Source organism: Cinclus cinclus, chromosome 3 (assembly GCF_963662255.1).
Source record: "Cinclus cinclus chromosome 3, bCinCin1.1, whole genome shotgun sequence".
NCBI lineage: Eukaryota > Metazoa > Chordata > Aves > Passeriformes > Cinclidae > Cinclus > Cinclus cinclus.
Window position 1 is genome coordinate 56,881,399 of NC_085048.1, and position 16,622 is coordinate 56,898,020.

General features: G+C 38.8%; 1 protein-coding gene across 6 annotated transcripts in view; it reads left to right on the forward strand.

The window, feature by feature from the left end:
• Positions 1 to 16,622, forward strand: part of PLEKHG1 (pleckstrin homology and RhoGEF domain containing G1) — a 45,942-nt gene that overhangs the window by 17,952 nt on the left and 11,368 nt on the right. For 5 of the 6 annotated variants that reach the window (XM_062490019.1, XM_062490022.1, XM_062490024.1 and 2 more), the window contains exons 3-9: positions 4,086 to 4,155; positions 11,088 to 11,134; positions 11,608 to 11,758; positions 12,734 to 12,865; positions 15,186 to 15,368; positions 15,457 to 15,552; positions 15,668 to 15,754. In XM_062490019.1, the coding sequence (XP_062346003.1) occupies positions 4,086 to 4,155; positions 11,088 to 11,134; positions 11,608 to 11,758; positions 12,734 to 12,865; positions 15,186 to 15,368; positions 15,457 to 15,552; positions 15,668 to 15,754 (766 nt within the window). The remainder of the gene's footprint in view (positions 1 to 4,085; positions 4,156 to 11,087; positions 11,135 to 11,607; positions 11,759 to 12,733; positions 12,866 to 15,185; positions 15,369 to 15,456; positions 15,553 to 15,667; positions 15,755 to 16,622) is intronic. The other variant, XM_062490023.1, reaches the window with a different exon arrangement.

Here is a 16,622-nt window from a genome sequence, read left to right on the forward strand (position 1 = left end):
TCCATACATCACCCAGATCTAGCTTTTGTAGTGTTTCATGCTACTAGGTACTCCCTGGATTAATTTCTCAAAACTGTATTCAAGTACCTTTCCTTCATTGAAGTTTTTTGTTCAGTGTCTTTCCAGCCTTCTCTAAAACTCTGCAGATGGGATCCTAGTGTATACTCAGAACCTGAAGTAAAATGTCTTGCTTGCATAGCTAGTGCCACGTTGTGTGGGATCTCAGTATCTGCAGTTTGAGGAGCATGCTACTGCTACTTTTCTCTGAATCCTCTTTTACTATAAAAACTATTAACTTTGTCAACATTTAAGGAAAACCTGACTGTTCAACTGATGCAGGAAATATACTGACATAAAATTCTCACATCTTTTATATACCAATACTCCTGTAAAAGCTCTCTTAGCTTGGCTATAGTTGACAAAACATCTCCCAAACTGTGTTCTTTGAAGAACAAAAGATAATTTGATTGAATCAAAAGAGGCTTCTGAAGTGGAGTACTTGTGTCAAAGATCATCTTCAACATTTTTCCATCAACATGGGAAGTTACTTTTAAGGGCTTCAACTGCTGGGATTGCTGTTTAGTGTCAAAGGAAAGAGTGAGAATGGATCTATTCAGAATTTAGGGACAAAGATGAAATCTTAAGTCTTTTCCTGAAGCTTAAAATAGCTACTGCAGGGTAATGGAAATATGCTTAACTAGAAAGCTGCTGTGTCCTGCTTCAGCTACAACTGACTTTACTAAATGTCTAACAGCTGGAAAATACATAGTGGAAACATGCTAAAACAGGCTGGTGGACAGTTTTAGAGCCATAAGGCAATGATTGTGAGTTTACAGATTCCCAGTGGTCACAGAATGGAAAAACACAGTCCTGGCCATTATACTTTCTAACCCTTCAAAAGCTAGAAAAATGACAGACTTGATAGCTAGGATGCATTTGTGCCAGCTTCATTGCAAATATTGCCTGCTAAAATGCCTTCAAGTATGATCGATTGTTATACAGAATTACTGAGCTGTGCAAAAAAAAAAAAACAAACAAACAAAAAAAAAACCACGAAAAATAATTGCAGGACTTGGGGAAAAAAAAGCAGTTTTGGGCAATTTTAGAGGTAGATCTGTTAGAATGGTTAAAACGCACTGAAAAGTTGTCCCAGTATAGCTTCAAGGATTAAGTTTACTCCTGTGTGAAATTTGGCATGTAGCTTCTGGGTCCTAAACATACTCTAGAGCCTTTTGATTTCTTCTTAGCTTCAGAAAAAGGTCCACTTGGCAGTTCTGTATTAGTAGTTTCAGGTGTTTTTTGTGAGTATGATTTTATAGATTTAGAATTACCTTGTTTTCCTCAACTTTGAATTTGACTGTTAATCAGTAATCAAAGGTTTCAGTCCTGGGTTTTTTTCAGACTTGCAGATCTGAGAAATTTCATTTCAGTAAATGAGAATTTCACTCAGCTAAGCTACCTAGGATTTTCAAGTGGTGTGTTGAATGGCAAAAATGGTGGCCATCATGGTAACTGCTAGTCCAGTGATTGTGATCTCTTTTTGAAAAACTATTTCTTTCTGAGTTTCGTGGTGGTAAGGTCTGGCTTATTCTGAGGAGAAACCATCATAAAACTTCATCCAAAAAGTCAAAGCATCCTAAAAGGCATTGTAATAAGACTTCCATTCGTTTGATTTGAAAAGATAATGAATGCACTGTAAGCAAAATTGTCAGTCTTTATGCTTCCCTCTCTGATCCCAAAGGAGTTAGCATTAGCTCCTGATGATGTTCGTACAGATTTAGGTTTTCCCAGCCCATAGTAACCCAAGCTATATAGCTCAGTACGTGGTCTTAACTTGTCCTGGCTCCTGTGTCAGGCTTCAGTCTGAATCTTATTAGTGATCCAGCTGAAAGAGCACAGAGTTCCTCCAACAGGGCTCGCTCATGCTCCCTACTTGTCTGACTGGCACAAGCCAGTTGCAGAGGCCAGGAACTGTGACCAGCAGAAAACCTCTGGATATTCAGGTGAACAGGACCAACACTTTTCTCTATTGTTCTTTCTGCCTCCTGCCAGGTACTTAAATGTAGTCTATAATAATAGCCCTACTCTTTCACATTGGCTTGGTGTTATAGGGATTTATTTAAGATTTTTTTCAGGATTCCTGAGCATGACAGTTTTGCTGCTTTTAAAGTGGCAGACTGCTCTTACCAATCCTGTTCTTACCATCCAGATGAGAGTGCAGTATAAGCAACAAACTCTTTCAAACCTTACACTATGGGCTTGTGCTGAAGGCGCAAACCACTAGTCTATTTAACAAATACACATGAGTCAATTGCATGAATACATAAAATCTTTAAATGTTCCTCTTCTGTACCATGAAGGAGAAATGATGTGGTTTTATTTGAGACCAGTAGGAAAAAAATGATAGTCCAGGTGCCACACAGTTTAAGCCATCAGGAGAACATCTGACTGCCAGGCAGCAAGATTCCCCTGAACCTATTTGGCATGTTTGATGTTATTTCCAAAACTCATGTGTGGGATGCAGTCAATCAATATAACTAATGGCTATGGCCACCACAGCTTGCTTCTTTTGCTGATGTAAATGAGCTTCATGAGTGTGGAGTATCAAGCAAGGGTCATATTTTTATTCCCATTTTGATGAAGGGAGAGATTGAGGTGTAGAGGTTAAATTGTCACTGTACAAAGTGACTTAGTGACTACTGAACCTAAGGTCTTTGCCTGTCTTTGTTCCTTGTGACTGCATGTTGATTTGTCCCTTTCCTTCCTCCAGTAATTAGAGAAGCAAAGAACAAGTCAGGAAGCTCCTCTGGCTTTATGTTTTTTTGTACATGCAGAGGGAAATTGTGTCTGCTTACAGGGGAAAAGGGTAGATCCCTAGATACAAGCATAGGAATTCTGAAGCAAAACTTTTTTTGGGAACCAGCTGTGAGTTGGGAGAAAAGTGGCCCTAAATGGAAAATAATCTGTGGAAGTGTGTGTGTATGGGGGGGAAGGGGGGGGGGCAAGGGAAGAAGAGGATGAGGAGAAGGATGAGAAGAAGAAAATTATTTTAGAGAACAATTTTGCAGAAAACTCAGTTTCTTCTCTCATTTTTTTGAGTTGTCTTTCAGTAAGACTGAAAACTCTTTGGATCAAGGAGAATCTTTGAGGTTTTCTTCTTCTACTTGAACTCTTTCTTTCACTGAATTTGCTTTCAAGAACTGAGTTTAATTCAACAGCAAACAGGCTCCCTTATTGCTTTGCTCCTGTTCAAATGAATTAATTTTCTCTTTGGCATGCAAAAATTATAAAATCCTTTCTTTTTTTTTAATGCATGTAGAATATATATGTATATATATTCCCTTACATAAAACTTCTTCCAGGCTAACTATTTTATTTTCAATGAAGAAACACACTAAAAGTAAACTAATTTTCCTGAGTGAGCTTCATAACATTCTTCATGTATGAGAAATGAGTCCCCATTATTTTTCAGAGAAGTTCATCATCTCCCTTGGTCAAACATGTAGAACATAAAATGTCTTTATAGGACAGTGCATGTGCTTCAGTAGCTTTTAAATTTTCTTAGCTTTATATCATGTGGTTGATACACAAGCTACACAACTGACTATACCACTATGATTATTGTTAAAGAGCTGTCAGTCACAGAGTCATGGAATAGTTTGGGTTGGAAGGCACCTGTAAAGGTCATCTAGTTCAATCTCCTTGCACTGAGCAGAGACTTCTTGAATTATATCAGGATCCTCAGAGCCCCATCCAACCTGGCCTTGAATGTCTCCAGGGATGGGACATCTTCCTAAAGGAAGGGGCTCAGCTTTGCTTAGCAGAGCAACCAATCCATGGTCATCCTGATGACTTGAATTTTGCAATAGTGGGAGTACCATTTCCTTATAGTTCTTCTCTGCCTGCAAATAAAAAAAACCAGCAGCTTGGGGGAAAAGGGGTATCAAGGGTATTTGTTGTTCCCTTTGTAGGACTCCCTGCATCATTAAGTGCTGCCATGAATAGCACAGCAATGTCTGGTTCTGAATATAGAGGTGTCTATTCCAAGGTGTGCCATAATTGTCTTACGTTGTCCTTTGTTTTAGTGAACTTCTGCAAGATTTGGAAAACTGTGAAAATGATCCTGTGGCAATAGCAGATTGTTTTGTTTCCAAGGTAAGTCTGCAGCACCAGTTGCAGAGTGTTATGGGGGAAATAAGATGAATTTATTAGCTTTTAAAACCAAATCCTGATATCTTGTGTATTGTTAACCAAGAAAAGTCAGCAAATCTATGGACAAGGAAGGAATTTCTCTTAGTAATTGATAGGGATGCCTCTGATTTGCATTTCTAAAAAATCTAGACAAAGCTGTCATTTTCTTCAATAAGTGTATCTGAGCTTGTGGAGCTGTTTATTGAGTTCATTTTTAGGGTTTGCTTTTTTTGTCAACTATTACAGGGCTTCTCTATTTTACTTACTTCTGTTACTGTAGGTGATCAAGTGGTACTCCAGTTATACCTTGTCATCTTAAAAACAACTAGAGAATAAAATTTGGCTGCATTCTTAGAAAAGGTGGCAATATTAACGTAGAAAATGTGGCCATATCGTTTTCTGAGAAATTTTCCTGAAACCCACAACTGTGCCTTAAATTTTCTTTTTAAATGGAATGGCCCAAAGTCTAGCCTTAACGTTCAAATCCCATTCTCTCTGTAATGCTTTGAATTTTCTGAACATTGATAGGACATCTTGATTCTGTTGGGCAATACTGAAGCCAAAACTAAGGAATATGGGAAGTTGTTAGGTGCAGCAGAAATACAGGGAAGAAGGTGACCTTCATTCTAGGAAACATAGAGGGCTAGTCAGGGAGAAGAGGAATGGCTATAATAAGTAGGATAACAAGAAATTAAATAATTGGGGCTACAGATTGTGCTAGTTCACTGCAGACTTCACCAGAGAATCTACATATGTCTTGAATCTGTAGAGCCCAAATGTGTTTAAAAAAATAATGCTATCTCTGTGGTATTTCTGGAGAAAGAGGGGTCATGTAGTTGATTAAAGTTGAATAATCTCTTTATAGGTGTATTTGCCTTTTTGTATTTAAAAAAAAACAACAAAAACAACTAAATGAAAAACAAATACCAAAAAAACTCCAAAGAAACCAAAAAGCCAGCACGTCATGCTTTATACTTTGTCCTTAACTCAGCATTGCCAGCACCAAGCACTCAATGTAATATGTCTAACACATGGATTTAGGACTAACTGGACCACCCTCTCATTAATTCAGTAATTTGTTTGGCACGTTTGTTGTGACATAAGGGATTTTAGAGTAAATAAGAGTGATGATACCAGCTTAATGCTGCTGTTTCACTAGATCTCTTGTTTCAGCTGAGTGTGAGAAAGCTGTAATTTATCTAGTAATTTGTCTTTTGTAAGCACTGAGAGACCTTAGTGTTGGCACCACTATTACAAAAGTAGGATGCATTTTTGCCCCATTGCAGTGGGGTTTGTGGCATGTTGTTATTGCTAGCCTGGATACAAATAGCCTGGATTGAATTGAATTGAATTGAAGGAGAGAGAGAATGGGATAAGGGCAAATGCAAAGTCCTAACCCCATGTGCCTGCTGAGTCTGGCTGACTAGAAAACAATTTAACAAAAAGGATCTGGTGTCCTGGTGGGCAAGAAGTTGTAAGTCAGCAGAGTCCCTGTGCAGTGAAGGCCAACTGGGAGGCCTCCAGGGTATTTACAGATAGAACAGTTTGGAGCTGGTAGATATTTCTGCTGTATTACTTGCTTATAGCTGGGACAGCTGGGACTACTCCAGCTGGGATGCAACATGGAGATGGTGCAACTGATAATAAGAAGTCCAGGAAAAAATTGTGTTCTTGTTCAAATTGGCCAACTGAAAGGGCTTGTCTGGTAGACTTTCTGTCCATTAGTTCCAAAATCCATCTGCATATCATTGCTTGCCTTTTGTTCCCTTGTCAAATGCTTTCAGCATTATTGGCAGGGAGCTGCTTGATGGCTCCAAAATTGCTAGAGATTGCAGTACTAACATGCATTTTTTAGCTTCATCCAGACAAGTGCAAACACTTAAAAGCAAAATCAAACAATACCAAAATACCCCACAGTTCGGGTTTTGGCCATGAGGATTTCATTACAGCAACTGCTGACTGCCTTAACAAACTCCAGTTGTCCATTCTTGGTTGCTTGTGTCTTCCCAGCACCGAGAAGTGGAAATAAAACTGCCTTTTTTGGCAGCGTGTGCTCCTTCAAGCCTTACGGGACTTTGTCCATTTATTGTTTCATTGCTTCAAGTGAGTTAGATCTTCACTGTGAGTTAAGCATGGGGATATTATCATGCTGAAGTCATAGCTCACAGCCTTAGCTAATGGATGTAGCTGGGCTGGAGCTTCTTGAATGCTTCCAGTGGAACTGTGCTCAGGTTACACGATCTCGGGACCCAGTGCCATTTTTTCACCCAACTGTGAATATATTGTAGGTGTTGCAAATCTTAAGGTGCTACCAAGTTCTCATTGTAGTTACTGTGCTTGTTTTTTTGCACTCTTAAGAAGCTCAGTAATTGCATAAAGTGTAAGTTGTTTCTTTCTTAGCATTCATGTGAAATCACACAATGCTGGTTTGTATGTGTAACAGAGTAGTTATGGTTAAGGTAACTCTGGAGCTTATTGTATAAAATGTTTTATATTTGTGAAGATGTAGGGAGCTTGATTTTTGATATTTTGGATCATTCTCTTTGAACTTTGTTATTTGGTTTTGCTCAATAAAATTTCTTGTATAGCATATTATGCTTCTCTCACACAATCATACATGACTGTGTTTCCTGTGTATAACTTTCATGCTTCAGTAGTAAAAAGCCTTGTAACTTTTAAGGGAAAGGATTATCAAAACACACTTGAGCGTACTTTGAACAAAAACACATCATTGTGGATTTGAATCTTTATCTTAACATTTTTTGTGCTAAGTGCCCAAAGTAAATAGCCCCTAAAATGGCAGCTTTGATTTGTTAACAGACTTTGGCAATGTTTTTAGTCTAAACTAGCCAGTAACACAAAATTCATTAACCAATAAAATAACGATGCAAAGCTGTGACTTTATGGAAATGTAAATATTTAATAGCAACTTGTATTGAATCTGTCTGCTTCAAATATTTTAATACATTAATAACTCACAGGCAGACACTTATTTTAAAACCTGCTATCCAACCATGAATTGCAGTCTTTCTTCCTCAAGATGCAGATGGTATGGATGGGTTTTTGTTTAACTGTGTGGGATGGCTGCTGCATGGAAATAACCTGCCTCTGAGGGTAGTGTTGTACTAGTTAAGTTTATACCAGTTCTGGTCCTGTCTGTTTGTCTAGAACTGTATTAATACTGGTATGTAAAATTCTTGGAGACATTTTGCTGGTAACTAACTGGAGACTGATAAAAAGATTCCAGTGCAAGCTTAGCTGTGGCTTAATTATTCACACAGAAGACTGTTTATAAGGTTTTTTTGCCAGTTCAGTGTTTCGTTTTCTTAGTAATGAGGCTAGTGTTAATTAGAAGATTGACTTCAGTATTCTAAAAGTTTACATTTAAGTGAGTTGTTTGAAAGGAGAGCTGAACTCTGGCATATCACTCTTCTCACTCAGCACCCCAGAAATTCAGAACATATGTTTTCTGAATGGCACACTAACAGCTTAACCAAGGGGAAAGGGAGAATTACTTTAATCTAGCATCTCATTAGTGAAGAGGAGATACAGGTAACTGGCTTCAGTTTGCACACTGACTCCACTCATTTTCTGTCTCGTTTTCTTTTAAAACACCTTTTATGGCTATAAAAAAGCATGGTGCACTAAGAGTTGTGGGAAGATCTGGAATGTATGTGGAGGAGATGTGCAGTGAGTTGATTCCAGTGCAAGGGACCAGTGTAAGTGTGGCTGGGGTCTGCTCACACTTGGCTTTGCTCTTAAGAGGGACTTGCAGTTAGTGCAGATGAACTCTCGGCTTCAGTCTCATGTTTTTGCAGTTTCTACCACAGCAGCTTTGGGCCCCCAAATTTAAACTGATCTCTGGAGCAAGTCCAGTGTCCATGCAGAGATCAGTTTTAATCTGGTCTGAAGACAGTTGATGTGAACAAAACTGTTTTCAAGCTGAGCAAGTTTAAGAATGTCCAAAGAAACACTGATGAGCATAGCTGGTGTTTTCCTTATGTTGTGAAAGTATTTGGAAAAATAATAAATCCATCTTAGTTCTTGTTTTTCTTTGGCTCCTGTTCTGAGCAGTGCACTTTTGTCAGGATGAGGAAGAACTTCTCTTGGAAGTGGCTCTCTTGGCCACTTTCCCAACATGTTCACATGAATCCGGCCAATGCCTGGGCAAGGTGTATAATGTTGATTCACAAGAGATCTGCAAGTTTGAGTGCGTATCAACAATCTCATCCTGGAGGCAAAACACATGTACTTGACTTTCTCCTGGCACTATGCTCACATTGCTCTGTAAAAGTAAATGCTCTCTGATGGTTCTGTGTGGTGAAATGAGCTTTGGCTCACTGGAGCGAGTAGCCAGCTAAATGCAGTACGGAATTTGGTGTTATGTCTGTTCAGAAAGCAGGGATGATAATGAAACCATTCTTAAGGTCTAGATGTACTGAGGGCATTAGAATTTTTTTTTTTTTTTAAATACAAATTAGCTGCATTTAATAGCTGGACAAAAATTCTTTTACAACAACAACAACAAAAAAAACACATTAAAAGTAGTTCTGACCTTGTGTAAAAAAACCCTAAACCAAAAACCAAACCAAAGAGCAAGAGTGTGAAAAGGCTCCTGGGGATTTCAGACATGCTTTTGATTTTGAGGGAAATGTGCATGCAGCCTACTCTGTAACCCTGAAGTGTTTGCCCTTGTTTGTTTTACAGATAGTACTTTCATTGGTTAAAATTTCACAACAGATACTCCTTTCCTTTTTGTTTGAAAAGCAGAATAATCACATGATATGAGCTGAATAAAAACATAAAAATAAATTGGCTCAAAATATTCTTCACTGTTTATGAGGTAGTTCTAATTGTAATATTCTGTTATCATAGCTATGGGAATATATTGAAGTTTATACCAAAATCCCCTAAATGCAAACTTTGAATTAATATATGCATATATAAAATAAATTACATTTTTTTACCATACTGAATTTCACCTTAGTGTCCTCTCTTAAGCACCCTGGTTTATTATGAGTCCTGGCTAGTTTGGTATTGATTGCCAAAGAAAATTACACAATGTAATATCTGCGGCTCTCTGAGGTTTGTTAATTCTTCATTTTGAGTGGAGAAGGTTTGGAGCTGTGGCTAGGGTTGCAAGCATGGACATGAACTGGCTGTGACACAGGCTCACTTCCTCTGCTTGTGGACGTGGGACATAGATAAATAACACTGCCACAAAAACTAGCTGCAGTGACAAACTTAGTTCAAGTGTGAAAAACCAAGCTAAATTATTTAACTGTATTTGTATCAAAACTTCTTTTTGTTGGTTTGTTGGTTTCTAAGAGAAGAGCAGTTTAATAAGCTTACAGCCCCCCAGTGAGTAAATGGGGATCACACTCCCCTGGAGAAACATTTATTAGAAGTTTGCTTGAGTTATTTTTTTCAGAATAGTGAATACTGAAATCCAGTAAGACATCCTGAAATGAATTGCAATGTCTTGTACTCCTGCAGGGTAACATCTTACTCTGTACGGGGTCCTTATGGATCACTGCTCAGTGGAGAGATGAATGGCACAACCTGCTTTACCCTGGGAGAGAGGAATGGGACCAGTGCTGCTGGAATTGGCAAAGGGCACTGCCTGAGAGGGCTCTTTCTGATGAATGGCTGAACGAAGAACAACCAAACCCCAACAGTGAAAAACAAAAGCCACAGCCTGTGTCAGCCCTCTCCCCAGGGGTGCTGCTCCTTAGAGCACTGTGCCTTCTGTGAATGCAGATGTTTGGTCTTGCCATTCACCAGCAATGACCCCTGAGAGACAGCCCCTTATGGAGCACAGCTATTGTGCTGCAGAATGCCAGAGCCCGTTCTGAAGACACTTTGAGTGGAAACTGGGGTCTTATTCACTGCTGGAGTATTGTGTTTTATCTGTCTAGGGCTTAGGAAAGAAAATGTGATTGATATGGGGGACACTGCCATTCTGCAGTGCTGTCTTAGCCTTTAGGACTCCAGTAAGCTGCAGAAATTGTGTTTGTCTGGGATAGAAGTTCATAGGCAGATGTGGACTTAGAGCACATGGGAGTGATTCTGGAAATCTGTTCTTTCATAGAATTAAATTATGATTATTAAGAAAAAATCTTAGGCCAGGGGAGAAAGACTTGAAACACAGACTTGCTCTAAGAAGCTTATCAGTATTAAGTTTGAGTAATTTCATTGTGACAGGCAAGTGTGGAAACACACCCAGATCTAGTTACAACTTGTTGGGGTAATAGCTGTCTGCTTTCACATAATTTACTTCTTTAAAAAATCGTTTTTGTGGCTTCTGATTTAATGCTTAGACTGTGCTCACATGTGAAAGTATTTATAATTGCTTGAAAATGGCACACCAAACATAACCTGCAGAGCTCATTTCTCCCAGTAAATACACCGGGTACATGGTGTGATTGTTGGGGTTATCCTGTGCAGGGCCAGGAGCTGGTTGTGGGTCACTTCCAACTCAGGATATTCTACCATTCTATGATATGGGTGTGCTTCAGCACACAGAAAATCTAGATAAGTGCAACCAGTTGTTAGAAGGATGTATGTGTAGTGATGGTGTTTTGGTTGGGTTTTGGGTTTTCTGGGTTTTTTTTTTTTGAGATGCATAGATTTTCATAGGTTACCTTGGGGAATTTGTTGCCAAGTCATGTATTTTTATGTTTGTGTAGGTTTTCTTGGTTTTTCTTTCAAGTAAAGGAAAAAATTCCCCCAGAAAATATTAAATTTTGGGTGTGTTAGGACTATCACAGTGAACATAGAGAATTCATTAATCAGGAACTGAAGGAGGTGTTGTCTTGACATCATCTTTATCTTGCACATGTTAGCTGCTAGTTTGACAAAATCTCAATGTATGCAAACTTTTCCTCCCTGTGCAGAGTGAAGATTTCCACATATATACACAGTACTGCACCAACTACCCAAGGTAGGAATTCTGTGTTCTTTTCCTCCCTTTGTCCCTTGGCCAGTTTATGTAATGCAAGTTAGACTCTATGAGTAAAGAAAATGAAAAAAAAAGTTGGCTTTTTCCCTTCCTAAGTTGGAGGGAATTTGCCTTTTACGTTAAAAAAAAAATATTTTTTAAAAAATGCTTATCTGAAGTGTTGTTTCATCTATTCTTGTGGTTCATTGCTTTACCCTTCTTTAGAAAATTGTCTTATTCTGCAATGCTGATTATATAATTCCAGTAAGAGAGACTGGTTGCATGTCAAGGGAGAACATAGCTGAATGCGCAAGATTAAATAAAAAATAAAAAATAAAAGCCCAACCAAACAACAGAAACAGCAGTTATTAGACTGGGAACCTGCTGGCACATTTTACAAGCTAAAAAGGAAGCAATTCTTTACCTACAGACTTATGGAGACAGAGTGTCTCAAAGCTGTGTATCAATGTTTTCAGGTCTGTGGCTGTGCTGACAGAGTGCATGAGGAACAAGGCACTGGCCAAGTTCTTCAGAGAGCGGCAAGAAGCGCTGCAGCATTCTCTGCCCCTGGGCTCTTACCTCCTGAAACCTGTCCAACGCATCCTCAAGTACCACCTGCTTTTGCACGTAAGAAATGTATTTACTTTAGGGCTGCAGTGTTCCTGCCTCTGGTACAAGGTTTGGTGGCTAGAAAGGTTCTGGTTTCCTTTAAATGCTCTTCCTTTTGTGGGTATTTGATTTCAACATGTGAAGGCTTTCTGTCTTTGTCACCTCACACCATATGCATCTATTTGGAGTGGTGAATTTATGGTAGTTATTTTAGAAACACAGCATCAGTCTTTGCATCCAAATGATTAGCACTTATTTTTGAAAACTGGTCTGTAATTCTAAAGTTGTTTGTAAAATTCTTGTCATGATTAAACATTTTGTACACAGATTTGTTGTTCCAATGAAGAACAGTATTTTCCACATGTTGCAATGCTGGGGGTGGTTGAAAGAAGGACTAAATACATATAAACACCCTGACTGCTAAGAATTTTGTGGAGAGGAATTGATGGAGGAAGTGGGAACTCTTTCCACATTCAGTGAATTGAGTTAAGCAAGTTTCGGAAATTCATGCTTTATTGTTAACATTTTCCACACATGTTTCCTATTAGAGACTCATGTTCTAGTGAAGTGTAAAGACACTGATCCTTATTTTAAATGCCTGGTGCTTTTCTGCTCTCCAACTGTAAAGCAATGTTTAGTGTAATTCCATCAGGGTTTTCTAAGTGTGTAGAAATGTTCTGTGTTGTAGCAAAGCCATTAAATGCTGTCTGAAAAATCTCCTGTCAGTGTGCTGCTCTCTCTTTCTGTGCCTTTCTGCTCACACTGGCTGCTTCAAGTATACTTGCTGCTAAACTGGCCCCAAAGACTTGACTTTGTTAGTCATCTTGTGTTAATCAAATTGATAGCAACATGCATCAGTAACAAAGGCAGGAACCTTGCCTTCGAGTGATTGCGATGCACAGAAAGAACAGTACAGATGAAAACACACTATTGCATTCAACTGGGAAAGTTCGCTTAGGAGTAAGGGGACTCTGTTTTTTTCCTTTGTCTTAGGAAATAGAAAACCACCTTGACAAGGACACTGAGGGCTATGATGTGGTGCTGGATGCCATAGATACCATGCAGAGAGTGGCATGGCATATAAATGACATGAAGAGGAAACATGAACATGCCATCAGGCTCCAGGTGAGTTCCCAGAGAGAACCTGGTTTTGTCAATATATACGCAATTAACATTTTTTAGTTTATCTTTTCTTTTAATCTTTGCCAGTCATAATTTAGACTCCTGTTGAGCATGCCTGTGGCTGTTTGATCTTGGAAACCATGGTCATAACTGCTGCAGGAAAATCTCAGACATCTCTAACCTACAAGCAGCATCCTGTAAAGCATGTATTTTGCAGTAATACTGAACTTAAGATAACTCTTCTTTCTTCCTTTCCCTCAATTGTACAGCACTGCTGTACAACCCTAGGGCATGGCTTTGTTCAGAAATCCTGTGGTTTCCGATTTCTTCCCTTTGTGCTGATTAATTTTGTTTTGAGGCATTTCTTTTGCCGATTCTTGTTTAAGTACTTCCCTCTTGGGTTTTAGAAAACTCATTATCAGTTGCTTTTTGAAAAGCATAAACCTAGAAACATGATACTTGGAAAACCTCTAATTTCGCTTCAAATGAAGATCTTCTGGGGAGAAGAAAGAAAAGATACTCGCTGAGTAATTTTTGGTATTAAGAGCAAGCTCTTTTGTAGAAGTTTTGCTCTCATTCTGTTTCCAGGTTCCCAGTGAATCACACTTCTATGTTACATTTTCAATATCTATATAGCTTTAAGAAAACTGGGGGGATTTTTTAGTTTATGAAAGGGAGTAATAAGCTTATCTAATTTCAGAAATGCATATCATATAATTATTTGCCCAGTTTTTAACATACATTAAATTTATTCACCCTTTTTGTGTTTTTCTTATTTTTTTCTGTTTTTTTTTTTTTGTTTTGGTTTTGTTTTGGTTTTTTTAATGACTGTTTATTTTTTGTGTTGCTGTTGTTTATGTGTAAGGAAAATTTGACAATGTCTTGCCTGCAGCAGGGTAACCTTTGCCACATATTGCTGGAAATGCATGCTAATGACTTTCAACAACAGTCTGCTATAAATCTGAGTAATTATATTTGGCAACAAATAGGTATTAAATGCTTTTGGGGAAAAAAAAGGCTTTTTTTTATTTATTGAGCTCAGCTGGCAAATGTATGGACCTGTGGAAATTGTTTATGTTCATAGTTCCCCTTTAACAAAAATAAAACCTGTTTCTGCAGCCATAGGGATAGGCCTTCTGTGGGCCCTCACACTGTATTGTGGTCTGCAAGCACTGCAACAGCAGTTCCTGCACAAAGCGTCCCCCAGGAGTGCTGGACTTGATCCCTTTGCTGTGTCCTGACTCTATTAACAAGTTACTGGAGAGAGCTGATACAATACAACTTTTTAAGATTTTTTTTTTTTTTAACAACTGTCTGTATAGTCCAAAGTGGGCTGTTTTGGGCTTTTATTCGTGTGAATGCTTTAGCCTGCATTGGTGCTTCAAATGGCCTGGGCTGTTTTCTTGCTGAAAGCTCTGTGAAAATCTAATGTCCTAGAATGGCCAACCTAGGATGAGGCAATCAGTCCCTGCTTTGCTAATGCTGCCAGGTTCAAAGTCCTATGGATGTTTTAAAAGAGTTCCCTAGTTAAAAGTTTAGCCTGCTTTTAGAATTTGATGTCCCATGCTTAAGTTCTATATCATTGCCATTGACAGAAAGCACAAGAAGTTTAAATAAACAGAATAGCTATACCTAAGTGACACAGTCTTGTGAAGACGTTCTTAGATGTTTCTCCAACCTTTTTTTTCCTCTTAAGTAATAAATAAGGTGAGAAATATCTGTGGAATCTACAGAAATCACTAATATACAAGCAAATATTCAGATTTTTAGTTGACTGAATTACTTGTGGTCCTTTAGTGTTCTGGGAATCATCTCTTCAATCCAAGCACCTCACAGAAGTGTCTTCTGTGATGGGCCTACAGGACATGGACATGGCACTATAATGCATTCAGTGGGAGACCACACAACTTCAGGAGGGAAATTTTAAGAGAGATTGGATGGGAACATAGAGGAGAGCATGACAGAGACTGATGACTGAATTACAAAAGATTTTCTGTCTTTGGGAGCAAGGGAAGGAAAGGTTGGGCTCTTTTATTACATGCTGCCCCAGAGAGTTCAGTGCTTTTTGCTGGGTCCATGCAGAGGCAGAAACCAGGACTCAGGGCATGTTTTAGTGTGGGCTTTGCAGTGAGCATCCAAGCACAGACTGGCTGCAGTGTTACACATAACCTGCCAGCCTCAGGATTGGTGTCTGGTGCATTTCCACTGTTGGATGCTAAACATTCTATAGGAGAGTGGAATGGCCTCAGCAGATGGTTTGGGTCTTTTGTTTCAACAAGGTCTCTGAAATTAATTTTGGTTGTTGTTCTTTGATCTGTTGCAGGAGATACAGAGTTTGCTCACTAACTGGAAAGGGCCAGACCTCACGAGTTACGGGGAGCTGGTGTTGGAAGGAACATTCCGCATTCAGCGAGCCAAAAATGAGCGCACGTTGTTCCTCTTTGACAAGATGCTACTAATTACAAAAAAGAGAGATGAAATGTTTGCATACAAAGCTCACATACTGGTATGTCAGAGAGCAGGTGGCAATGTGCTGTCTACAGGTCTCCCTAAAACTCCTCTGTGATTCACATTGTTTCCTCTCTTCATTGCAGTGTGGAAACCTGATGCTTGTTGAAGTAATACCAAAGGAACCACTTAGCTTTAGTGTCTTTCACTACAAAAATCCTAAAATGCAACATACTGTCCAGGTACAACAGAAACCTCCCTGCCTATTGGGTAACCTGGCTCCTGTCCATACAGTGTTTATGACCCTGCATAGTGCATAAATGCATTTTTCTTAAGGTGCCAATTTTTTTTTATCAGGCAAAGTCACAGCAAGACAAGCGCCTTTGGATTCTTCACTTGAAGAGGTTAATTCTAGAAAATCATCCTGCTAAAATTCCTGCCAAGGTAAAAAAAAAAAAAAAAAGCAAAAATAAAAACTAACCAAACAAACAAAAAACCCAAGCAAAATCACAAGACACCTCCTTGTATGGATACTAAATTAAAACAGACTTGTTAGCTGCAAGATGCATGCAATATATAGAGAGTTTAGACTCCAGGATATTCATTAATGTGTTGTTTCCTTGTATCTTTAAAAGTTCCTTAGAATAAATGGGAAAGTTCTGCTATAATTGGTATGGGAGCGGAAGAATTTAACTGGGTTAGCAACATTTGCCTGCCAAGACATAAGTAATGGGGGTGAAATGTCGGAAGGCTTGACTCTAGGAGCACATCTTAGCTTGATGTTGTCTATCTGCAGAGCACTGGGATGCACTGTTTGCAGTACTGTAGATATTTCTAATTTTAATCAGTGAAGCCATTGGCAGCACACACTTCAGTGCAACTACACACACTGGTCCTCAACCCAGCATCCTTAGCTGGGACATCTGTCCCTTTTTGGTGGGATAGCTAGCAAGCTTTATGCCAGAAAAAATGAGGCACTCATATCATAATCATAGCTATAATATCTTGGAATGAGGAAATCTCATCTTATTTATGAAATCCAGTCTTAGAGCCTCAGGTGATGCCTCACAGTATAACATACAGCACTTCTCAAAGGGGGTTAACCCTCTTTAGCTCTTGCCTAGACACAGCAGACACTGGCTCTTGTGGAAACAGGATTTTTTTTTCACACTGAGTTTACTCTTGGTTTTTCAGTTTCCATGATTGTTTTTTCACTCAGTTTTATACTGTAATGGCTAAAAAATGTTACCTGTGACTGATGTGCACTGTATTGTACTAAAATGTATTTTCAATAGTGTAACAAAAAGAGACT